This window comes from Protopterus annectens, chromosome 9.part0 (assembly GCF_019279795.1).
Source record: "Protopterus annectens isolate FY-2018-M chromosome 9.part0, PAN1.0, whole genome shotgun sequence".
In the NCBI taxonomy this organism is placed as follows: Eukaryota; Metazoa; Chordata; order Ceratodontiformes; family Protopteridae; genus Protopterus; species Protopterus annectens.
The window spans coordinates 163918650-163945533 of record NC_056743.1 but is presented as its reverse complement, the minus strand read 5'-3'; the positions used below and the strand labels follow the sequence as shown (position 1 = coordinate 163945533).

Here is a 26884-nt window from a genome sequence, read left to right as displayed (position 1 = left end):
TTTGGATAGGTGGGGTAAAAAAGTGTATACCTCCTCCACGCTAGCTATGAGGGCTTTGAATTGCCAGTTTCATATGCTGAAGTATCAGAATTTTCTGTTAAGTCAGTTGAAATCTAAGGTAGATGCTTTAGCTGAGGGTATAGAGTGTAAGGAATTGCAGGACTTAGTTCATGCCTCTGATCAGGTAGGTAAGCATTCATTGCAGTGTGGCTTTGATGCTCTTCAGGCTTCTTCCAGGGTGGCTGCCACTGGTTCAGTTATCCGTAGGCACGCCTGGCTTAAGGATCAGAATTTGTCAGAGCATGTTAAAGCTCGAATTTTGGATGCTCCCCTTCAATCTGAAGTTCTTTTTGGTTCTCCTGTGGAGTCAGTTTTGAAGAAAATGGAGGACAAAGCTAAGTCCATGCAGACGGTTAAGGAATTTTTACAAGTGCAGCCCCCTAAGTTTAGCAGAAATTGGCCTGCAAAAGGATGGGCTTATCCTTCTTCTGATTTTCAGTCTAAGGGCAGATCTAGACGTGGTAGGGGCAGAGCTCATGCTCAGAGTTCTTTCAGACCGAGGACGTGGAGTTCTCCTGCACAATCTTCTGGTGAGGGCAAGGGGTCAGCCTTTTCGTAAACAGACCCAATGACCTGTATCTCCAGCTGCCAGATTCCTCCTGTCTGGCAGCTCCTCTAGGAGGAAAGTTGGCACTTTTCAAGCAAAATTGGCTTTTGGTCACCCAGGACAAATGGGTGTTGGACATTATAAATCGAGGCTACAAGTTTTATTTTCACACCTTGCCTCCTTACAAAGGCATGCCGGATGTACCTCCTCAGCAAAGGCTGGAGGCTCACAAGCAGATTTCTTTACTTTTACAAATGGGGGCTATCCAGGTGGTACCTCCGTCAGAAGTAGGCCTAGGATTTTATTCTCGCCTGTTTCTTGTGCCAAAGAAAGGAAACACTTGGAGGCCAATTCTGGATTTGTCCATTCTCAATACATACCTAGACATTCCAAAGTTCAAGATGTTAACTTTGCAGCAACTTCTGCCTCTGCTAGGCAAAGATCACTGGATGGTAACTCTGGATCTCAAAGAGGCTTATCTTCATATTCCTATCAGGCCCAGCTGCAGGAGGTTCCTGCGTTTTCGGGCTGGTACTTTTCATTATCAGTTCTCTGCATTGCCCTTTGGCTTATCTACTGCGCCCAGTGTGTTCACAAAGGTCCTGGCTCCTGTGATAGCCTTCTTAAGACTAAGAGGAATTTATCCTTATCTGGACGATTGCCTGATTCTTGCTCAAGACAAAGTCAAGTTACTTCAGCATCTACAGTATGTAATGGCAGTTTTAAGGTGCCTAGGGTATTCTGTGAACGAAACAAAGTCCAGTCTAGTACCCTCTCAGGACATGTGCTTTCTGGGTGTGAGACTGAATACAGCCTCTCAGATGGCTTTTTTTACCCCGGACAAACAAAGAAATCTTCCCCTATACTTCCAGCAATTATCCCTACTGTCCAGGCTGACTGCAAGGACAGTCCTTCAAGCCTTGGGGTTCATGGCATCTTGTATTCTGGTACTTCCCAATGCCAAACTACATATGAGGAAGCTACAATGGTATCTCAAAAGTGTATGGACTCAACACTGCCACGATTTGAACACTGTCATTCAGATAATACCTTGCATCCAAAAGGAATTTTTGTGGTGGGCTCAGGAATGTCACCTAAACAAGGGACTCTCTGTGACCCGACCAGAGGCGAGTCAGATCTTAACGACAGATGCCTCAGACATGGCTTGGGGAGCACACTTCAATGGGAAATGGATTCAAGACACGTGGCCTCCCAGACTACAGCATTTGCATATCAACATGAAGGAGATGTTAGCAGTCCAATTTGCACTGATGGCTTTCAAGGATCTACTTCAACCGGGACAGGTGTTGATTCAAACAGACAACACAACAGTCATGTGGTACATCAACAAGCAGGGGGAACCCATTCGTACCCTCTTTGCAGACAAGCTATGATTTTGTGGGAAACTGCTCTAAGTTTGCACGCCACTCTTCAAGCAAGGTTTCTGCCAGGAGCACAGAACTCCTTAGCAGATGTTTTGAGCAGACAGATGGTGGATCCCCACGAGTGGAAATTGGATCCTCATGTATTTCAGCAGTTGACAGTGGCTTGGGGAACTCCAGACATAGATCTGTTCGCTTCTCCACTAAATTTCCAACTGCCAAAATTTTGCACAAAGATGTTTCACCCAAAAGCTTGGAAAGTGGATGCTCTATCTTTCAGTTGGAACAACCTTCACGTCTATGCTTTTCCTCCTCTGCCTCTCCTTCCCAAGGTGCTCTTGAAGGTCAGACAGGACAAGCCTTGCATGATTCTAATAGCTCCAGATTGGCCACGTCAGCACTGGTATCCTCTGCTGAGGAGTTTAGTACAGGAGCCTCCTTGGCCTTTGCCACCAATTCCGCACCTTTTGTCCCAGGCGAGCAATCATTTCCTCAATGTCAAGGTACAGTCCCTGCATCTGACAGCCTGGCATATTCTGTTTTAGACCCTGGGGGGTCGCAGCTTCCTCAACAAGTTTTGAATGTCATATTGGAAGCCAGACGACCTAGTACTAGGAAAGTTTATGCTGATAAATGGAGGAGATTTTTTCTTTGGAGCACAGCAAAGAGTTTTGATGTTTCAGGGCCTAATTTGAGTGTTACACTACAGTACCTTACAGAATTATTAGACAAGGGTTTGTCTTTCTCCTCCGTGAAAGTTCATGCTGCAGCCATTTCTGCTCACTATGATTGTGACCCACCATTATTTTCTCACCCTTTGTTTAAGCAATTTCTTAGAGGGCAAAGAACATAAGACCCCCACGTAGAGCTCCTACTCCTTCCTGGGATCTCAATTTTGTGTTGGAAAAGCTTACTTTACCTCCTTTTGAACCTGCAGCTACATCTGAGTTGAAGTTTGTCTTGGAAGACTGCTTTTTTGTTGGCCATTACGTCTGCTAGGAGGGTATCTGAATTACAGGCTCTAATGGCAGTTGAACCCTTCCTGATATTCCATAAGGATAGGGTATCCCTGCATACTAACCCTACTTTTATGCCTAAAGTTGTTTCTAATGTGGCCTTAAACCAAGCTATTCATTTGCCTACTTTTTATGCTGATCCCCAAAATAAAGGGGAAAAATTTTGCATTCTTTGGATATTCACAGGCAGTTACGCTATTATTTGAGCAGAACTAAAGGGTTCAGGCAGACTCAACAGTTATTCATTTCTTTTGCTTTGGGTTCACAAGGAAAAGCTGTTTCAAAGCAAACTATTTCTGAGTGGATTGGCCATTGTATTGCTTTTTGTTATTCTCATCATGGAAAGGATGTTCCGGCTGGGATCAGACCTCATTCCACTAGGGCTACTGCCACTTCTACTGCCTTTTAAGGGAGTTGCTACTAAGGATATTTTGGAGGCAGCTACTTGGAGTTCAGTGCACACTTTTACTAAACATTACCATCTCCTCTTTATTCCAAGTCTAGGGCTGGGTTTGCCACTGCAGTTTTACAGGGCATGTTAGCAGCTCCTAATGCTTTTTGATTTTGCCAACCTCCCTTTACCTTTGCTTTGGGATTCTACCCACAGGTTATGACTGCAGCAATGTGAGACGAAGAACATAGTACAGTTTTGTACCTACCATAAATGTAGATGTTCGAGGATCCACATTGCTGCAGTCCAATTTTCCCTCCCTCCTTCCCCTCTGTAGTTTGGGGTTGCTGTGTTGCTTTTGGGGTAATTATTTTTTCTATATTGGTGGTTGGGTATTTTCTATTTTTGGCTATGGCCTTTTCTTTTTAGGCCTTCTGACATCTGGGGCAAGAAAGACTGAGGATATGGCGTCGGTCATGTGCTTTAGTACCACTGCGTACTGACGTCAGATCTGAGCGACCATGACCGACGCCAGCCTAACACTTTGGTATTTGGGCCGACCGAGGACAGCGGACTACCCACAGGTTATGACTGCAGCAATGTGGATCCTCGAACATCTACATTTATGGTAGGTACAAAACTGTACTTTTTGTCTTAGTAGGTCACCTAACCCATTATCAAATTATTAAGTAAATAAATGTTTTGTTATAATCCCCACTCGAGCATTATTGACAAACTGAAGAGGTTGAGTATGAACCGTTATGTCACCCAGTGGATAGCCAGCTGACACCTCTACAAAGAGACCAGTCACAAGGGAGGTTCCTCTGAGATCGTTACTGGGATCTTTCTTTTTGGCATTTACTTCTCTGAAGTTAAGGACAGTTGCCTCTGGCTGACTAAATTTGCAGATGTTGCAAATTAGGAGCAGTCATAGAATCCTCCACCAGCACAAATGTTCTCCAGGAAGGGCTGACACAGATAAATGACTGGTGTTAAATCCCTGGACTAAATGCCAAGAAGTGTATAACCATATATTTTAGGTAGTCATTCACTGCCGGTAGCTGTCATATTGATAACACTCCCCTAAGAGTTTTCCCACTAGTCAATGACTTAGGGACACACACAGACAGTAATCTAGCATTTGACCATCACATATCTACAGTAGTGAGGAAATCATTCTATGTTGTGCAACGTATAAAGAAAGGTATGGCATTTAGGTCCAAGGAGGTCCTTGTTCCACTGTTTTTGACATTCATCAGACCTGTGATTGAGTACAGTGCCCCCTTTGGTACCTACCTAACCAAGCACATCCAGCAATTGGAATGTCCACAGAGGTTCCTCACTAAAGTATTGCAGGGCATAAATAGCACCCTGTGCAGACCACCTCAATTCCCTATCCCTGTATTCTGTCTCCTGAAAGCATGCCTGGCATACAAGACATTGTCAGACCCCATCTTGATGGCCTTCCAGCCCATCTGCAAAACAGCACCAGAATTACCAGTTCTAAAGACTTAAACCTTGCCTGTGATGAAAATAGGACTTGCTAGAGAAGCAGTTTTGTCCCAGAGGCTACCCCATTTTTGGAATAGGCTCCCTATTTATGTGAAGCAGAGTTCCTCCCTAACCCAATTCAAGTGTAACTTGGACAATTGGATGGGGAACAGAAAATCATCCCTGGTTTGGCATCTCTCTCTCTCTCTAATGGACACAGGTGGCCTGTAAATGTTTTATTTTCCAGGCCCCTGGTTGTAAATGTTTCATCTCCCAAGACCCTGGTTACACCAATCAAGGGTACCAGAATGTGTCAAAGATTTGGGTTGCATGGTTAGGCTAAAAAAGGCCCTTCTGGTCATTACCCTAGTAAACACCTGTGAATCTGTGTAAGCAGACATTAATTATTTATTTATTTACTGAATTTGCATGATTGTTTGTTGTTGGTCTCTTTGGATTTTTTATATGGATAAAGTATAGTTCAGTTCTGTTTTTTTGTTTTGTTGTGTTTTTTTTTCAGTACCCCCTAAAGTAAGCAAAATTGTCGCACCAGAGATTATGATGAACAATCAAGTAGGGACTCTGATCTGTCCAATAAGTTCTTTTCAGCCTCAAAGTCTGTCGGTTGCTTGGTTCAAATTGGTGAAAGATCATTCAGGATGCACTATAAAAAAGATAATAAGCCAATTTGAAGGACCGGTCCAAGAAGCAGATAGAAATGTTGTCATATGTGACCAAAATTACACTCATAGAACAAGTATACTGCAGTTACCTGAACAAAAATGCTGTTTATACAGCATGCTGGCTTTCAAACCTACAGTCATTCATGATGACAATGCCGAGTATGCCTGTGAAGTTAACCATATGAAATTAACAAGTCCAGAACTTCGCCAGACTTCATTAAAAATCAGAGGTATGTAAAAATATCCATATTCTGTACATACAAGAAGAAATGTATTATGTGAAAATATTTCTAGAATATTTAACTGTATGAAGAATATATACCATAAAGTTCATAATTGGTGAAATAGCAAACAAAGATGAAAAAAAATGCTGTCATTTCTATTTTAGATTTTATAAATGTTTTACAGTGTCTTTTTTAAAAAGGTGCAAAGTCATAGAAATTAAAATATTAAGAGGTATACAGTATTTAGGACTTTTTTTTGTCTTTCCTATTTCTTTGTAAGCTGGGCTGGGCTGATCATCCATGGTGGCATGATATGCCCCATTAATGTCAGTTGTTCCATTTTTTAATGGGTTTCCAGGTAAAACCATATTGGATTGGGTCGCTAGTGCAGTGGCTACTGTTGAGGGGAGTTTCAAAGGAGAACAGAGACCAGAGACTCCCCATAGCCACTGTTTGTGGTGGTGACCCTACTCACCTATGTACTGGTATTTATCTCATAAATCAGTGCCTGCTATAAGACATGGTGTTAGTCTTCCCCCAAAGGTGGCAATGCTTGACCAAACCTGCCTGCATGCCTTACCACTGTTCTGAGCTGTTGTTTTCACCAGGGTTTTCAAAAACAGACCATCTTTGCCAGTATATCACCCCAGACTTCACTTCATGAACAACTGATCAGGCAAAGTCTCATCTTTTTTCCCGTCTCCTTCACAGTCTCCTGCAGGTGCCTGGACCACTAATCAAGGATGGATTACCTTAGGCCAATCACTGCTTTATACCATTGCACCAACAGCGACAGATGACTGCATTTAGTATAAATTATACACCTTGAAGTTATTCATAGAAAAATAACAAAGCTGAAGCAGGTAGATGAAACATATATGTATCTAGGTTAAAGATAGCAAAGAATGCCTAAGTTTTGCAATTTTTTTTCTTTGTAGAAGTTTGCAGACTTATTTCAAGGATTCCTGATATTGCAGGAGTTCTGTCTTTTGTTGTAAAGCATTTGTTACTGCATTTGAGCTCAAAACCACTTTGTATTACAATGAGAGAGTTTTATTATGCACTCTGGTGGGTTCAGAGGGCTGATTCAGCCCATCCTAGTTGAGAACTGCTGGTAAAAGGCTTATTGTGTGTTCATCTGATTGACTTGAGGGCTTAACTGTGTAAAAGTCATCCTGTTGGTAAAAAAGCCTTACATTTTTGTGAGACTGTGATCATTTATTCAGAGCTTTCCTGTGCCTGGCTTGGACACCTCTGTGTACAAGACCTTGGTTTACATCTAAGCCATCTGTGGATCAACAAAGGTGATATAAGTATGTGTTGTACTTGCTGTAACTGTCTCAGTGTAATTTAACAGCTGTATGCTGCATTTATTGATTTGGTTGAATTTATCACTGTTTTTCAGCCTGCAGTTGTTAAAGAAATGCCACCTGGTTGTTACTGTACTGCCCTTAGGTTGTTTTAATAGTATTCTGATATTTCCTAACCTCCTGTGATACTGCAAAAGTTGTTCTTTGTTTACCAAATTATTTCTAAGTTTTGCAAAGTTTTTCTGTGTTTGTAGAAATTTGTGAACGTATTTCCTAGGATTCCTAATACTGCAGGAGTTTTGCCTTTTGTTGTAAAGCATGTGTTACTGCACTTGAGCTCAAAACTAGCTCATTTTACATTGAGTGTTTTATTCTGAACTGTGATGGGAGCAGAGGGTTGATTCAACCCATCTGAGTTGGTAACTGCTGGTGAAAGGTTTATTGTGTGTTTATCTGATTGGCCTGAAGGCTTAACTGCGTAAAAGTCTTTCATCCTACTGGTATAAAAGCCTTGCGTTTGTAAATCATACAAAAGCGGTTACCGGTGCCTTGTATATAAGCAAACCTCTCCAGTTTAAAATCTTGTGTAGGAAGCACTGTCCATAATCTCCCACTGTTCATAACTGCTCTTAAGAGCTGCCAGTTTGTGCAGAGGGTACTAATACTGCAGGTCATCGTGTAGTATATTACTGAACCCTCCATCTTAGACCTTTAGGTGACTCTCCCCTAGTCTTTCTCAGTTACAAAGGATGTGGTGTAATGGATAGACTCTTCCCTGTCATCTCTGTTTCTGGCGTGGTAGATATGGGCCTCCTGAGGCAGTGTAGTAACTGCTTCATTTTCACTCACAACCATTTAATTGTAGAACAGGCAAACACAGTGTATGAGAGATGTAGATATACAGTGTCATTACAGCCAAAGCTGTCACATACACACATGAAAAATGCAAACCAAGTTGTCAGTGTTGCACCCAAAACATTCACTACCAACACTAAAGAACAAACAACTAGACCCCCATATGTGGAGGTACTCACTTGTAATCTACCCAGGCCTCCAAGACTTCCTAAAAGCATCTCTCAGTGGCCACACATGCAGTCAAAAAAGACAGCACCTCACACAACATAACTCTGAAAATCATAGTAACCCAGCTTCCAAGCCCATAAGGTAACAAACCACACAGCCAAACATTCTAGTTATTGGAGATTCCATTGTAAAACATACGGATGTCATATCCCCCTTACCAAGCTAAACAAAAAGATCACACTGAGCTGTCTGGAGCCAAGATCTACCAGATCATGCATACACTTAGGTCTTTAAACCGCAAGTAGCAGTATGACACAGTCATAGTCCATGCAGGTGTAAATGACCTAAAACATACCTCACTGGACTATATGAAGAGAGACTTAATGGAGCTCTCTGAATATCTGTCCCAGGCAGGTATGAATCTAGCCATGAGTATGCATCCTGCCTTTACCGATGATGATGCCACATTATCAGAAAAAATGATTGACTTCAACAGTTGGCTTAGTTTCTGGTGTGATGACAAAGGGATTCAATATCTCTTAGCCTGCGGAGACACAATTGACAAACCACAATGCTTTGCCAGAGATGGTTTACATTTGGCACTACTTGGCTTCCAGATACTGGCAAAAACGTTAGTTATCTATCCCCATAGTGCCTTTTTTAGGCCATGCCTAGTTGTTAAACCCTCCAAACATAACAAAAATTGCTCACAACTACCTAAAGGTACTGCTGCTCAAAGCTAAGAGTTTAAATAAAAAAACTGCAGTCCCTAGAAGCATTCCTCTCCTTCGAAAATGCAGACATATGTGCAGTTATTGAAACATGTTTCAGAACCATGAAAATCACCCCAGCTATCAAAGGCTACAATGCCTTTTATACATTTTGATCGCCCTCAGTTCAGGATAAAGCAAAGGGAGGCGGTATCTCAGTGTTTATAAAGACAAGTACACTGCTATACTAATCCAGCAACATTACCTACTTGAGCTGCTCCATGTCCAACTAACCATAAGTGCCCCCCTAAATCATATCCTTGCTTGCTACAGAACCCTAACATGAGTCTGGAAAGCTACACATCCTACCTAAACCTATTGGAATCTCATAAGATTCAGCATAACACCATACTTGTAGGTTACTTCAACTAGCTCTCCATAAACTTGGAGACTATACTACCCATAATTAACTTGCCCAGAGGTTTTTGGACTTTGTCAACGTAAATACCCTGACGCAACTAGTTAGCTTGCCAACTAGAAGTAGAAATATCTGGCCATGCTGCTCCCTCCCATGCATTAACTCCAACCTGGTAAGATATGGACCACAAAGTGATCTCCTTTAGTATTAAAACTTATTTAAAAACCCCAGCCAACTTCAAGCCTGTTAAGAGCTTTGCTAAAATCAATTACCTCAAACTCAGTGACAGTTTATTAAACTTAAGCTTCCTGAAACTCGTTTGCAGGTATGACTGGTGCAAATGGCCAAAACACTAAACACAAAAACTGGGTATGATGTTGGTGGAGCCACTATCATTCATTAAACTACATGAGTGCTAAATACACTATGGTGCTGGCTGCTTCTTTTGAATTTTGAGTTTATTCAACTTCCAAGCCCTTCTGAACCTGGATGACACTGACTCCCTGTCTGAGCTGTGCACAAAAGCACAGTACAATCACATTCATAACTGTACAGAGGAGGCAGTACCTGTCTGAATCAAACCTATGATTACCGGCAAAAATAAACTGCCTTGGGTGGACCCCTAGTAAAAATAGGTTATTTGGCAAAAGGAAAAAAAATCCTCTCCAAAGCCAGAACGGAACAGACAAAACAGTGCAAAAAGACACTCACTTGTCTAAACAAACAAATTAGAGAGCTGCTTAAATCTGCCAATACAAACTATGAGGCAAAGATAGCTTCCCACTAAAGATAACTGTAAGACTTTGTTTAATTATGTTCATAACCTCAGGGGAAATGCTCAGCAATGTGCCAAATTAATCATGAACTACAACATTTACACCCAGCCTGAAAATATAGTAAACCTGCTCGCCAACAAGTTCATTTCAAACTTCTACCCCCATCACTTGATATCATACCACACCCAAAGAAATACTCGCATCCATCTTTCCTATAGTTTATGATAGAACAGGTTCTTACTGTTCTCTCTAAATCCAAAAACAAAGCCTGCATGGATCCTGACAACTTTCCAGGACGCTTCTTAAATAGCTTAAAACAGAATCTATCAGGGCCACCAAAACCCTCTTTAACCACAACCTCCAGACTGGCTTTATCTCCGAGGAATGGAGGACTGCAACAGTTGCCCCTCTACAAAAGAGGGGCCCATCATCTGACCCAGGGAACTGTCGACCCATAAGCTTGACCAGTGTTATCTGCAAGGCCACAGAGAAAATTATCGTGGACCTGATCAATAATGATGACATATAGGAAATCTCCAAACACTTCACCAGACCCAGTTTGGCTTTGTCAAAGGGTGGTCTTGCCTGCTCAATCTGGTGGACATCTTTGAGAAAGTCACCAGGGTCATGGATGAGGGTAAAATGTTACAAAGCCTTCAACACACTCCCCCACCTGGGAATCCTAGATAAACTTACTGAGTTAGGCATAAACCCCTATATTGTCAGATGTATCACAGACTGACGGGACATATGTTTGGATAGGTGAATACACTTCTGATAAGAAACGTGTTATTAGTGGTGTCTCACAGGGCTGAGTTTTGAGACCCCTCCTGTTTGGTATGTACTGCTCTGAAGTGAAGGCCAGTGTTGGGGGTCTCCAGCTTACCAAGTTCACCAGCAACTGTAAGCTAGGAGCAATCACTGAATCCCCAGATGATGCTGACAACCTACACATAGCCCTAAAAAAGACAACTGGTGTCAAAACCATAGTCCGAGACTAAATGCTAAAAAATGCATAATCATACCCTTCGGTAAATCAGATATCCTTGCAAGTTATAATATTGATGGCACATCCATAAAAGTAAACACAGTGGTGAGGGACCTAGGAACACGAGTAGTAACCTAAACTTTGATCACCAGATAGATACAGTAGTGAGAAAATCCCTCTGTATGACTCAACTTGTAAGTAAAGGCATGGCATCAAGTTCAAAGGAAGTAGTGGTTCCATTGTACTCAGCCCACATCAGGCCCATAATTTAGTACAGTACTCCCTTCTGCATGTACCCAACCAGGCACTTAACACCAGTTGGAGGGGCCCCAGTCATTTCTCAATAAAAAAAATAGAATGAGTAAGACACATGTCTTATACAGACCGACTGAAGACCGTATCCCTTTACTCCGTCTAATATAAGTTATTAAGAGGTGACTTATGCCTGACCTACAAGGCATTCTCTGATCCAGCCCCGATGCAAATGTTGCATATTCTTAAGAAACATTATGTGAAGGTTACGTGTTCCATGAACCTGAGTCTTAGTTATGATTCTAACAGAACTTGCTGTAGAGAACAGCTTCATATCCCAAAGCCTACCTTGTCTATGGAATAAACTTCCTATCTTTCTAAAATGAAGCCCGTTCCTCAGTCTTTTCAAAAATAATTTGGATAAATGGATGGGCAACTGTAAATTCACTCCTGGGGTACTGCCCATATCCTTTATGGACATAAGCAGTTTATAAAATGACTCAAGGCTCTAGCACCCAAAGACCCACTACCCTGTCCCATATCTGGGGAATTAAGGTATAATATTTCATATTCTGGATGTTATTGGCTAGCCCTGTAAAGGCTGTTGTACCTTTAGCCTAATAATCACCTATGAGCCAGAGATGGCAGGAGCCTGTGTTGATGGACTGCCTTAGTGCTTCTTTCTGATATGTTACATGCCTCTTCTAATCATTTCAAATTTTACTGCTTGTGGTGAGCCTGCCACTTTTGGACCATTCAAAGCTCCCTGACACTAATAGTAAGAAAGAGTTGCATTCCACAATGATCTTCAGTTTGTTTTAGCTACTTATGGAGTTCAGATATGTTTTTATGCATCATTAGAAAGTTGTGGCATTCACTGGAAAAGAAGGGTTGATTTAACAAGTGCATCTGTGATCATCAGATAAGACTGCGGTGGTGGTGCTGCGGTAGCATTGTCGCCTCACAGTAAGACGTTGTCCTGTTTGATTCTCAGCTAGAGCGTCTTCTGTGTGGAGACATGCGTGACTGGGCATACCTTCACTGAAGGTTGTGCGTCAGGGCTGGCAACTTGGCACGTAAAAATCCACTGCCAATCATTAGCGGACCGGAGTTCCGCTGTGGCGACCCCTAACTGGGAAAAGCCGAAAGCCAACCATCTGTGGTCATCAGATAATGAATTATGACCAACACGTGCTCCCCTTTTCTGTCTGGGGCAGGAGTATAATATTTCAGGCTGTTGTCATAACTAGTGCTTTGGACTAATGACTTTCAGGAAGCTTGATGTCTTCATCATCTAGCTTCTGGCACCTTCTGAAAGGATGTGGTGCGATGACCAGATGGAGAACTTATCCACAAACACCAAGGAAAGGCACAGAAGGCATGAGGAAATGAATCCAAACCTGAACTCTAAAGACAGGTCTAGTTTCTCTTCAAAGTCCTCTGCACACAGTGGGATCTGTACTTCATTTTTAGCTACAGTGGCATCTTCTCAACATGTGACATTTCTTAGTTTAACATTGTTAGACAGGCATGTAGTTGAACAGGGAAGTGCTGTCTTAGCATCTGTTGCTGGGAGTGAGACTTTTTACCTTCCTTCTCTGTCTGTCTCTCCAGGGCAAGCTAATTTATTTATTTATTTATACTTGAGTAGGACCTTTATTCACAATGACACATTTCTGTGCCTCACTCAAGCCATGGGGACTATCCCTCATCTTTCAGAATGTTGGCCACTTGCCGGCAAGGATTGGAAACTGTCCCCCACTGGTGCTCTTGTATTTGCTGTTTGTCCCTGTGCTGTATTTTGAGAAGTTGCTTGGTATGTACCAGAGGATGCTGGAGTACTATTCAGCAGGTCTAGCTTTGAAAGACTGTTATAGTGTGTTATTTTTGGAATATTCTGAGTTCCCAAACTTGTTTTTTAAAACATCTTTATTAAATATGATATTTTTAAAAAAGTGATGTAGGTGTATATTCAGTAATATCAAAGAAGGCAAGCCATAATATTTCCTGTTGTTTTCTTGCACTATACATTTTAACACGTTTTCATTCACCCCAACATAACATATATTGCTCAGTTCCAGCCTTCCCTTAAACCTGACTCCTCTTCTGAATGCTATCCTGCATGCATTGCTCATTCAAATTCAATTTTTTTCTATTTTGTGTGCTCCTTTTCTTTTCTAAAGATCCCATTTCCAGTCCTTTTATCTCCTTTACAGTATTCACTACTTCATGTTAAAGCTGGTTTAGATTTTGATTTCCATTTTCTCAGCATTACACATAGTAAGGCCTTGCTGTTTCTGGGCAATTCATATTGTATATCCCAGCGCAAATGGATCATTTATTTATCTATAACTCTGGATGTTATGTAGTCCAATCTCGCCTACATTCTTACTCGCGGGTTCGGAGCTGAATATCGGCTCTGACTCGGCCAACTTTTATTTACTAGCTCGAAGTCTCATTGGCTAGGCCAAGCAGGTATCCCATGCTGCACTGCTCCATAACCCCAGATCTCGTTTGCCGCTCGTGTAGCTAGGACGTGGTCTCGCTTGGCTGTGGCTAAGTACCTTCTTTTTTCCAATTTCTCTTGAGAAATTTCATAGTTGTTTAACCACAAAAGCTATTTTAATAGCTATTCTTCTTGTTGCTTGTTTGTAGTGTTTTTTTTTCCTGTAGTTGGTATCCCTAACTGTTCTGGTGGGCTAGGCCCGTTTTACTTAGAGGACCTAGTCCTCCTTTCTCTGTGTGTTTGCTCCATTTCCTTGTGGAAGGCTTCTGTTAGTGTATTTTGGGATAAATGTGTTCTGCTTAATTTTAAGTAGTGTGTTGTGAGTTAGTAAAGAACCGTTTTACTTGGAGGTTCTTTGGTTGCCTTGTGTAGTCTGATCACTAGTTTCCCGCCTTACTGTTTTTTACGGCTAGGTTGTTTTCGTGGTCTGCTTGTGTAATTTGTGTAAGGATCAAAATGAACATAAACCTTCCAGTTTTAAAAAATGTTCCAAGTGTAGCTACAAAATGTCCATTATGGATGAGCATTCTGTATGTGTTTACTGCCTAGGAGCTATTCATTTGCAAGAGTCTTGTAGCTTCTGTCACGCCTTAAATCCGAGGGTGCTCCAGGAGAGAAAAAATAAACTAATATTGAAGGGACTCCTAAAACCTTCGTTTGAGGAGTCTTTAGACACGACTTCTAGTTCTCAGTCCAAGTCTAAAGCTTAAAAGGTGAAGAAGAGATCTCCGGCTCCGTCTGTCTCCTCGGAGCCACCGGAGAAAACTTCTAAACTTGACTCTACTTCCTCGGCTCCTCTGTCCTCGGGGCCACAGGAGGTATCTGTAGTACTGGAATCGGCGTCCGCTCCTATTTTACTGGAATCCATTCAGAGCTGGTCACCCAGTGTTAGGCATGGTTCTCCTGAGAGGAGATCCCAATTTTCCTCCCTGTCCTCCAGATCCTCCAGGCTTTCTGATTTGGATGTTGAAAGGGTGGTGCAGAATTAATCTCGGCTCTGACCCAGTCGGCTCCGGAGCCTGTCCCGATGCTTGTGTCGATGGTTCCTTCTCCGAGCACTTCCTTCTCTTCGGAGCCAGAGTGCTCCGCTCCGAGTGATGTTCCTGCGCCAGCTCCGATACCCCTCAAGGATTTATCGGTGCTGATGTCGGCTCCGTCCCAGTCGGCTCCATCCACAGGGTTCGGCACTCGGGTTTCCTCAGTCGGGCCCGAGGGGGATACTTCGGGACACCTGTCGGTTCCGAGCCTCCCTCTCGGCGCATCTGTTCTGGGGACCCCGGTCATGGCCTCGGAGGCCGGTCGGTCCTCTGATTCGGGGGGACCCTCCTTCGAGGCCATGCGGAGCTCACTGGCCAGATCATCAGTTACATCACCCGGATTGGTCATTCCATCCCCTTCCACCCCGGCTAGAGCCTCTGACGTCCCCCTATCCGTAGATGGCAGAGCCCAAAGGTCTGGGGATACCCCAATGAGCGGTCCCCAACTTTCTGAGGGCCCCTCAGAGTCCGTGCCTGAGGAGGCCCCTTGAAAGAAGTCGTGCAAGAGGAAGCACATAGACTCCCAGGACGAGTCTCTCACTTCTGATACCAACCTCGAGGAGTCGGAGGGGTCCCCCAAGTCGTCCTCTGATGACGTCTCTTTCTCCAACATCCTGGAGATATTGAGACAGAAAAGCGACTGGCCATCCAAAACCCCCTCTGAGGAGGAGTCAGTATTCCTCAAGGCCTTTGTTGCTCAACCCTCCACCTCCTGGGTATCTCCACCCTTCGACTGGCTCTTGAATTTAATTTGTCGAAGGGTATGGGAGAATCCTGATTCAGTGGAACCTGTACCCCGAAGGCCCAATAAGTTTCTTTCTGCCCCCCCCAGGGAAAGAGTTTCTGTCCAAAGGGGTTTCTGTAGATGCCATGGTGGTGGCGGCGGCCACACAGCAGGAAGTAGCCAAGTCTTCTTCCTCCGTCCATTCTCCTAACAAGGAGTCTAGGAGCATGGACCGGTACGGGAAGCATACCCCCTTGTCAGCGATCTTCACCCTATGGTCACTGAACTACCTCTGTCATTTTACTCTGCTCCAGAGAGATCTCCTCATGGAATTGGGAGATACTGTAGCAGGTAACGTACCTGAGGCGATAGCGCACATGGTTAACGCCCAGGTGTCTACCCTCGGTTCTGTTGTCAACTCGTCCATGAGGCTCATATCATATGCAGCTGAGGGGGCGAGTAGGGCAGCCAGTTCGGGAGTAGCCCTCAGGAGGCAAGCCTGGATGCGCCTCTGTCATTTCGCGGAGGCCTTCAAGTCTTTCTTCACTGACTCTCCTTTTGGTGGGTCCTCGCTGTTTGGGACCAAAGTGAAAGACACCCTCACCAGATACGAGCAAGAGGGAAAAGCCCTGTCTGCCGTAGGGGTCCATTTTTCCCTTCCCTCGAGACCTTACCCCAAGGCTCAGAGGGGAGGGAAGATGTGGTTCAATAAATTGTAGAAGTTTTTCCCGGCCGCACAAGGTGAGTCCCCCTCCAGAGGCAGAGGAGGGGGAGGTTATTTTGGAAGATGCCGCCCTAGAGGCAGAGGAGGCTCCCGGAACTCAGGAGACCGTGATTCCTTTTGCGATTCTTCCTACCATCGTTCCTGATGTGTTGCCCGACTGTGCTATTCCGGAGCCAGTCGGGGGCCGCATATCGTTGTACGTGGAAGCCTGGGAAAGCATCACCCAGGATCGATGGGTATTACGAATAGTTTCCGGAGGTTACGCCATCCCCTTTTCGTCAGACCCCCCTCCAGTCAGGAGAATCCCAGATGTTCCACCCAGTCAAAGGGATCACGCAGCATTAGAGGTTTCAAAGCTGCTAAAGAAGGGAGTCATCCAACCTGTCCCCTCAAACCAAATCGGATTAGGGACTTACTCAAGACTCTTTTGGTGCCGAAAAGAACAGGGGACCTGAGACCCGTTCTAGATCTCAGCAGATTAAACCACTACGTTCTGGAGTCCAAGTTCCGAATGGTCACCCTTCAGTCCATTTTTCCATTGCTGGAAAAAGAAGTATGGATGTGGTTCTCCATCGACCTCAAGGATGCTTACTATCATATCAAAATGGACAGGGCATCCAGGAGTCACCTACACTTCCGGCTGGGAGCCAGTTATTTTCAGTTTCATGCCCTGCCCTTTGGTCTCACCACAGCCCCCAGGGTGTTCACCAAGTGTTTTGCGGTGGTGACAACTCACCTGAGACGTCAAGGATTCCAAGTGTTTCCGTACCTGGACGACTGGCTCCTTACCACCCCCACCAGGCATCTGCTCATTCTGGCCAGGTATGCTAACATTACCCTCTGTCAATGACTAGGAATAACATTGAACTGGGAAAAATCTGCCTTCCTGACCTCACAGCGTGTCACGTTTAGAGGCACAGAGCTAGACACCGTTCAAATGTGGGCCTTCTTGCCGCACGACAGGATCACAGTATTACAAAATCAGGTTCACGCTTTATTACCCCTCAGGAAAGTACAGGCGAGATGGGTTCTTCAGCTTCTGGGCACCATGGCAGCTACCATTATGTTAGTGCCTCTAGCGAGATTACACATGAGGCTTCAATGGCTCCTCTTTGCCCAATGGTCTCTCCAAAAACTCCCCCTTTCCCACCAGATCCTACTCACAGACCGATGCAAACAGGATCTCCGTTGGTGGCTGTGCTCCACCAATCTGGACGAGGGGAAACCATTTGTTCCTCCATCACCTGTCGCCACGGTGACCACGGACACATCCCAGATGGGGTGGGGGGGCATTATCTTGGCAGGACGGTCCAAGGCACGTGGCAAGATCACGAGGTACATCTGCACATCAGTATCTTGGATATGAGAGTGGTGTTACTGGCGTTGCGGGCACTTAAGAGCTCTCTTCCTCTGAGGACAATTGCAATACACTCAGACAACATGTCCGATGTTCATCATGTTACACTGCTGCTGTCATTACACTTGGGTTATCCTGCCGTTAGGCGGTCCCGCAGTCGGCCTGAGTTCCAAAGTCTTGGTCCGGCATCGGTTGCTGTCGCTTCTTCCCTGACGTCAGTGTACCAGGGATATATAAGATGCATCCGACGCCATTTTCTTCAGTCTTTCTTGCCGCGCGGTGCTCGAAGCAGAAGCAGTTCGCAAATGCTGGTCGTCCAACTCCTGAGATTTTTGAAGGCGAATTTCAAATCCAAAGTCTTCAATAAAGCTAAGTACCCCATTGGGGAAACATTTTTCTTGCCTCAGACCGATGTCAGAAAAAGTTAATAATTGTATTTCTTGTGGGAAGCAAATACCTCATAAGGACTTCCACTCTTACTGTATTCCATGCCTAGGCCCTGATCACGACGTCACTAGTTGTCGGTTTTGTGCTAGATTTAACAAACGCACTATAAAAAGACGTTTTGATTTTGCTTTGCACTACTTTGGCCGAAGGTTCAATTATACAATGCCGTCGGATCAGCCGACGACCTCAATACCGAAAAAACGCAGAGACAAGGATAAAGACAGGCATCCGAGGTCCAAAACTGACGACTAAACCTCTTCTAGGCCAGTCGCCGGTTCGCTGGTTCTCATTGAGGCGCTTTTGCAGCCCCTGACACCCACTACCTCAGAGCCACAGGACGCTTCTGACTCAAACGTGGAGACATCTAGGCCTCTGGAAACTCAAGGTATTGGGCCTATGGAAACTAATCCCTCAGATGGGTCCGGAGCCGCTGAGCAGGCACCGGCTTTTGAGGGTGTTTTCAGACCTTCAGAACTTACCATTAAAACAACAGCCAAGACAAAGGTACCATTAAAGACAAAGAAACAAGTACAGCATTCTCCTGGACAGTCCTCCATGCCTAAGAAACAGATGCTTAAAATGGCCGAAGACCTCATTACTCTAATCAGGGGTTCCCATCCCCCTCTTGAGAAAAGACCTAGGCAGGATACAGACTATGACTCCTCTGATCAGGTTTCCATTTCCTCTGATTCCTCTTCAGACCAGGGATACTCTCTACCCCCCTATGAGGACTCCGATGCTGAAGAATCTATTCCTTCAGCCTCTCCTCCTGAGGATTATTCTTTTGGGGAAACTTTACATACCATGAGGGAGCATTTCCATTGGGAAAGCCAGGATTACTCAGAATCCAAGAAAAGGCTCATGGATTTCCTCAACACAGGCCCCTGGCTATTCCGCCAGTGCTAGATATTGTGGATGATGTGTTCTCTGAATCCAGTTTATCTCCTGACTCTTTGCCCCCTGCTCCAGCCAAGCCAGATAGGTATTATAGAGTCCCAGACTCTCACAAGTTTCTTTACAAAAACCCTTCTGCTGATCCGGAAACTATTTCCCAGGGTCCAAAAGGGGTTAAAGCTTCCATTGCAAAAAATCCAGTACCCTCGGACAGAGATTCCAGAGCTTTGGATAGATGGGGGAAGAAAGTCTGCAACTTTAGCAGTAAGAGCTTTAAATTGCCAGTTTCACATGCTTAAGTACCAACAATATTTCATGGCTCAGTTAAAACAGAAAATGTTTGCAAGCTCAGAAGCTCCTGATTGTAAAGAAATGCAGGATTTATTGCATGCATGTGAACAGATGGGAAAACATACTCTGCAATATGGTTTTGATTCTTTAGAGGCTTCTTGTAAAGCCGCAGTTACAGGTTCTGTGATTCGAAGACATGCTTGGTTAAAAGAACAAAGTTTACCATGTTAAGGCAAAATTATTGGATGCTCCTTTACAGCATGATACTTTGTTTGGTGTTAAGGCAGAAAAGATGTTAAAGAAAATGGAGGATAAAGCTAAATCTATGCAAACAGTCAAGGATTTCTTACAGGTACAGCCACCTCGGTTTAGCAGAAATTGGCCAACAAAGAATTGGTCCTTTCCATTGTCAGACCGGCCACAGAGAGGCAGATACAGATACCCAAGACGCAGATCTCAACCCCAAGGCTCAAACAGACAACGACAGTGGGGGCACCTCAACCCCAAAAGGTGGTGAGGACAAGTCTCAACCTTACAGGAAACAGTCACAATGACTTTCTACTCCGTACGCCAAGCACGTCCCTTTTGGAAGCCCCCTTAGGGGGAAACTTAGCACTTTTTTCTCAGAACTGGCAAACAATCACCCAGGACAAATAGGTCCTGAATACTGTGTCTCAAGGTAACAGATTTCACTTTCATACTTTACCAAGTCTAAAAGGAATGCCAGACCTGCCACAAAATCAATGGGCAGAGACACAAAAACAAATTTCAGCCCTCATGGACATGAGAGCTATTTAAAAAGTACCACAGCAGGAACAAGGACAAGGACTTTACTCAAGACTCTTCCTGGTCCCCAGAAAGGACAAGGCCTGGAGGCCCATACTAGACCTTTCAATTCTGAATACTTACCTGGATATTCCGAAATTCAAAATGTTGACATTGCAGCAGCTTCTACCCATGCTGGGCAGGAAGGCTTGGCTTGTTACTCTGGACCTCAAAGAAGCATACTTGCATGTCCCTATCAGACAAAATTGCAGAAGATACCTCAGATTCTAAGCTGGTACAGTGCACTACCAATTCTCTGCACTGCCCTTTGGCTTATCTACTGCACCCAGGGTCTTCACAAAGTGCCTGGCACCAGTAATTGCATTTTGCAGACAAAAAGGAATTCAAATATATCCATACCTGGACGACTGCCTCATTCAAGCAGAGACAAAGGACATTCTTCTACAGCATCTGGCGTTTGTAAAAAGGTTGCTAATTTCTCTAGGGTACACAGTAAACGAAAAGAAGTCAAAACTAGTACCCTCACAACAGATTATATTCCTGGGTGCCAGCTTAAATACAACGGCCCAGATGGCTTACCTCACACCAGACAAACAAGTTCAACTAACTCAGTATTTTCAGTTGCTGGCAAGAAAGTCCCATCTCTCTGCAAGAAAAATTCTGCAGGCCCTGGGATTCATGGCATCCTGCATACTACTAATACCATATGCCAGACTGCATATGAGGAAATTACAATGGTACCTGAAAAGTGTTTGAACTCAACACTCTCACAGTTTAGAAACAGTAATACCAATGATTCCCTGCCTATAACAGGAGTTTCGATGGTGGGCACAGGCATGTCACCTAAACAAGGGTCAGCCTTTTACCCAACCCACAGCCAGTCAAACTCTAACAACAGATGCTTCAGTTTACGCCTGGGGAGCACACATGGCAGGAAAATGCATTCAGGGCAAGTGGACCACAGACCAGATGCATCTTCACATCAATCAAAAAGAGATGTTGGCTGTTCAAAATGCGCTAACAGCTTTCAAGGACCTTCTACATCCAGGACAATTACTACTAAAGACAGACAATACCACAGTAATGTGGTACATAAACAAGCAAGGTGGCACTCATTCTTATCCCCTATCCAGGCAAGCCGTGACCTTGTGGAACACAGCTCTAATGTATCAAGTCCACCTGCAAGCACAATTCCTGCCAGGAAAGAAAAATACTCTGGCAGACGACCTAAGCAGAAATATCATGGACCCTCATGAATGGAAATTGAATCCACAAATCTTCAGCATGGTAACGCAAAAATGGGGATGCCCAGAAATAGATCTTTTTGCCTCACCACTGAATTGCCAACTACAAAAATTCTGCACAAGGACTTATCACAAACAAGCATGGAAAGTGGATGCACTTCTGTTCAGCTGGAAAAATCTAAAAGTTTATGCCTTCCCGCCACTGCCTCTCCTTTCAAAGGTACTCCTAAAAGCCAGACAAGATAAACCACAGATGATCCTGATTGCTCCAGACTGGCCACGCCAACACTGGTACCCTATTTTAAGGAACTTGGCTCAAGGCCCACCATGGATTTTGCCTCATATTCCACACCTTCTGACTCAACAAAACAATCAGATCCTGCACAGCTCAAAACCCTAAACCTGGCTGCATGGCAGATACATTAGTGAAACAGGCAACACCTCTCTCTAAAGCTGTTATGGATGTCATTTTGGAGGCCAGGAGGCCTAGCACCAGGAAAACTTACTCAGAAAAATGAAAGAGATTCTCCGCCTGGAACCAGGCTCAAAGCCTTGACCCTCTTGTTCCAAACATTCCTCAGATTTTACAATACTTAACTGAGATGCTGGACAGAGGCCTATCCTTCTCATCAATTAAGATCCACGCCTCTGCCATTTCAGCACATTACAACACGGATCCTCCTTTATTCTCTCATCCCTTGCTAAAGCAGTACCTCAGAGGGGCTAAAAACATAAGACCGCCCCGGAGAGCACCAACACCAACTTGGGACCTCAATTTCATTTTGGAAAAACTGACCCTAACACCTTTTGAGCCAGCCAATACAGCCGATCTAAAATTTTTATCATGGAAAACAGCTCTGCTCCTGGCAGTAACTTCAGCACGAAGAGTCTCAGAGCTACAGGCATTATTGGCAGTGGAACCTTTTATAATTTTTCATCAGGACAGGGTATCTTTAAGGACAAACCCTACCTTTATGCCAAAGGTGGTACCTAGTGTGGCTCTTAAGCAAACCATCCATTTGCCAACTTTTTATCCAAACCCCCAGAATAAAGGGGAGAAACTTCTGTATTCATTGGACATACACAGGCAGCTATGCTTCTACTTGGACAAAACAAAGGCTTTCAGGAAAACTGAGCAACTGTTTGTAGCATATGCTGCAGGATCACAGGGCAAGGCTATCTTAAAGCAGACTATATCCAAATGGATAGGACACTGTATTCGGTACTGCTACACAAAGCATGGAAAATCAGTCCCAAATAACATTAGGCCACATTCCACCAGGGCAACAGCCACTTCAACAGCCTTTCTCAGAGGAGTACCTAGCAAGGAAATATTGGAGGCTGCAACTTGGAGTTCAGTGCACACCTTTACCAAGCATTACCACCTGCCTCTTTATTCTAAATCCAGAGCAGGATTTGCCACTGCAGTTCTGCATGGCCTCATAGAAAATCCTAACTCTTTATAGACCAGCCACCCAACCTCAGCTTTGGGATTCTACCCAAGTGTAATGACTGCAGCAGTGTAACACGATGAACATAGTACAGTTTTGTACCTACCATAAATGTAGATGCTCGAGTGTTCACACTGCTGCAGTCCAGGTTACCCTCCCTCCATCCCCTCTGAACTAGCTGGACTTATCTATACCTTTCTATCGTATACAACCTTTGGGGTATATTTGCTGGTAACTGACGGTACTGTTTTTATTGTATATTTTTGATTAGCAATATGTATTGCCTACCTACTTGGAGGCGCCTGACATCTGGGGCAAGAAAAACTGAAGAAAATGGCGTTGGATGCATCTTATATACCCCTGGCACACTGACGTCAGGGAAGAAGCAACAGCAACTGACACCGGACCAAGACTTTGGAACTCAGGCCGACTGCGGGACCGCCTGACGGCAGAATAACCCAAGTGTAATGACTGCAGCAGTGTGAACACTCGAACATCTACATTTATGGTAGGTACAAAACTATACTTTGTGGGGTATCTAAACAAACAAGGAGAAACCAAATCTTACCCCCTGTGCAGAGAGGCCATGCGAGTGTGGCAGTGGGCAGTGTCTTCCCAACATTTTCTAGTGGCAACGCACATTCCGGGGAAGGCCAATGTGATAGCAGACAGGCTGAGCAGAGATATTCTGATGCCTTACGAGTGGTCCCTGAACCGTCTGGTTGCGGAACAGATTTTCAGCAGATGGGGTCAGCCTTGCTGCGATCTTTTTGCCAGTCCCCTCAATGCCAAATGCAGCAACTACTTCACCCTGATCCCCCCACAGGGGGAGTCACCCAGGGACGCTCTAGTCCACGATTGGCCCTCCGGTCTGCTCTATGCTTTCCCTCCATTTCCTCTGTTACCAAGAGTGATTCAGAAAGCCATATCCTTGGGAAGCAAGATGATTCTAATTGCCCCACACTGGCCTCGCCAAGTCTGGTTCTCCTTTCTCCATCCATTCGCTGTGGACAGTCCTTGGATTCTGAACCCAGTACCAGACCTACTGACACACATGTCGGGGCAGTTCCATCCCTCCCTACGGACCCTCAGGTTGATAGCCTGGCTACTCCACTTCCGTCGTTAGTGAGACTTCATCTTTTTTCACCTGAGGTGGTGCACATTTTATCCTCTTCTCATAAGTCTTCGACTAGGAAGATTTATTCTAGCAAATGGAAGAGATTCTCTATTTGGGCTCATGCCCAAGGAATTGACCCTTACACAGCCCCAATTGCTGCTGTTTTCGATTTCTTGCCCATGCTCTTTCAGCAGGGCTCTGTGCCCGCTACCATTTCATACCTCCTATGAGCCTTCCCTTATGGCGCATAAACTCTGTAAGGCCTTTCTAAAGGGTACCTTATTACTCCGGCCTCCTGTGTCAGAACATATATGTGATAGCCGATTTATAAGTGTCTACTGTATCTGTTTCTGCTTGTTTTCTGAAAAAAAAATATATCTCTTGTTTTCCCGCCTTACTGAGCTAGAGTAGTCCAGTTTCAGAGCTTGCTGATCCCTGGACTTTGTTTGCAGTTCCTGCTACTGATTCTTTGCCTAATTTGGAAGAGAGGAAGTTCCCTTGCTTACCAGTGGGAGTGGGAAGCATTGAGCTGCCTGTTGGTCCAGTTTTGTGAGGTTTCAGCCAGTAACTTGTAGTCTATTGGTTGTTTTGGGCCAGTTCCTAGCTTCTTTCAGCCCCCTGATATAAAACACGCTAAACACGCGTTTTTAGCTTGTACCTACTCAGCACAGATCCTCGTGGTGGCCAGCAGAGTAATCCAAGCTTCAGAGAGCTAAAAAGCGACTTTACCTGATTTAAGTATATTTTTGTGGCTTTCCACTTCTATTTATCTAGCAACTGTATTTCGCCTGCTTGCTGATACATTGTTATTGTTTTTCTGCATTTATTCTGTTATTGCACTTGATTTCTCAGTTTGTTACTTTTAAAATCTGTAATTGTTGCAAATTGTTTGTGTAGGCTGTGATAGCCGATTTATAGCATTTATAAGTGTTTACTGTATCTGTTTCTGCTTGTTTTCTGAAAAAAAAAAAAAAAAAAAAATATCTCTTGTTTTCCCGCCTTACTGAGCTAGAGTAGTCCAGTTTCAGAGCTTGCTGATCCCTGGACTTTGTTTGCAGTTCCTGTTACTGATTCTTTGCCTAATTTGGAAGAGAGGAAGTTCCCTTGCTTACCAGTGGGAGTGGGAAGCATTGAGCTGCCTGTTGGTCCAGTTTTGTGAGGTTTCAGCCAGTAACTTGTAGTCTATTGGTCGTTTTGGCCAGTTCCTAGCTTCTTTCAGCCCCCTGATATAAAACACGCTAAACGCGCGTTTGCGCGGTTTAGCGCGGAGCTGCTACCGTTGCACACTAGGGCAGCGCCAGTTAAGCAGATTTAAACTATTAGGGCTACCTAAAGTCCACTCTTCAAATTTTCCCTTAAAACTACCTTCCTCGAACTATACTACTGATCTAATCAGCATATCCTATAACTAAAAAGATCATCTCTACCTGACTCCGAATAGACTATTCTTTATCTGTTAAACCTAGCACTTGCTCCTACAGTACTTATCACCTTGATACAGCACTCTTGTTATAGATAGTACCCCAAAAAGGCAAACCCCATTTCTCGGTCACCCACATCCCCCGGAATCTCTTTTAAAGTTTTTTTTGTCTATTCCTTCTAGCATGTCGAGAGATCAGTTGCTAGTGTCCTCTCCTGCTCAGCTGGTGAACCTGGGAATATTGAGGCAATGTTACAATTGCCTCATGTACACAGACAACCCTCTCCTCCTCCCACAAAACACAAATACATGCGAGAGATGCAACTATACGGCCAAACTGGAGGCTGAGCTCTCTCAACATAGGACTGGCAAGACCAGACAGGAGGAGAAGGTTACCACACACACTATAGACCCAGTCTCACATAGTACCATCACAACCTCAAATCATACACATAAACACACAAAGACATACTCGGAGGCTCTGATCAAAAATCTACCAAAACAGCAGAGGCCACCAAAGCAGACACCCAAACAACTACCACCTCAGAACACAACACCTGCAACACATAGACCTCACAGTCAGAGTGTCAAACAGTCACAGCCCTTAAGGCCAAACACAATGCCAGACACACTAGTCATTGGTGACTCCATAGTCAGACACACTGACGTCCGCTCACCAGACTGAGTAAGGAGAGGGTTACAGTAAGCTGCCTGTCGGGTGCTAGAATCCGCCACATAACGCAAGCACTCAGGTCTCTCAACAGCAGGTACAAATACGACTCAGTCATTGTCCACGCTGGTGTAAACGACCTGAGACGTACCTCCTTGGACTACATGAAAAGAGACATTGAGGAGCTCACTGATTATGTAGCCCAGGCAGGTATGACCCTGACCTTGAGCAGTATCCTACCTTCACCAAGAATGATGCCACAATACAGAGATAAGATGATCGGCTTTAACAATTGGCTTAAACTCTGGTGTCAGTCAAAGGGGATCCAATGTCTGTCTGCCTGGGATGACATGCTGGACAAGCCACGCTGCTTCGCAAGGAACGGCTTGCACCTGTCACCCCTGGGATTCCGGATATTGGCAAAGGCTCTTGCCACCCCATAGTGCCTTTTTAGGCAAGGCTCAAATTCTAAACCTACCACCCTAGAACACAAAAATGGAAAAAAACTAAGGGTAATGCTGCTCAATGCCAGAAGTCTCAATCTCAAAATGCACGCACTCGAGGCCCTTCTCAGTATGGAGAACATCGATGTCTGTGCTGTGACAGAAACCTGGTTCAAGGCTCCTGAGAGCACCCCAGCACTATCAGGTTTTACCTCATATCATGCTCCGCCCCAAAATCCGGACAATACCAAGAAAGGAGGGGGGTAACCATATTCATCAAGGACACCCACACCTCAAGATTGGTGGCAGCGCACAGTGCATCGGAGACCATCCAGGTGCAATTAACCATAGGCAAGACTGCTCTGCAAATTGTAGCATGTTACAGGCCACCCTCACAAACTCAGGAACCTCACATGGCTTTCCTGAAAACACTGGAGGGGATAAATGTATCTCCAAACGCCATCATACTAGGTGACTTCAATTACCCTAATATAGACTGGGA

At 44.5% G+C, this 26884-nt stretch overlaps 1 protein-coding gene across 1 annotated transcript in view; it reads left to right on the top strand.

Moving 5' to 3' along the window:
- The window catches only part of LOC122810504, a 947661-nt gene that overhangs the window by 628192 nt on the left and 292585 nt on the right, over positions 1 to 26884 (top strand). The window contains exon 6 of the mRNA XM_044082086.1: positions 5408 to 5800. Within this exon, the coding sequence (XP_043938021.1) occupies positions 5408 to 5800 (393 nt within the window). The remainder of the gene's footprint in view (positions 1 to 5407; positions 5801 to 26884) is intronic.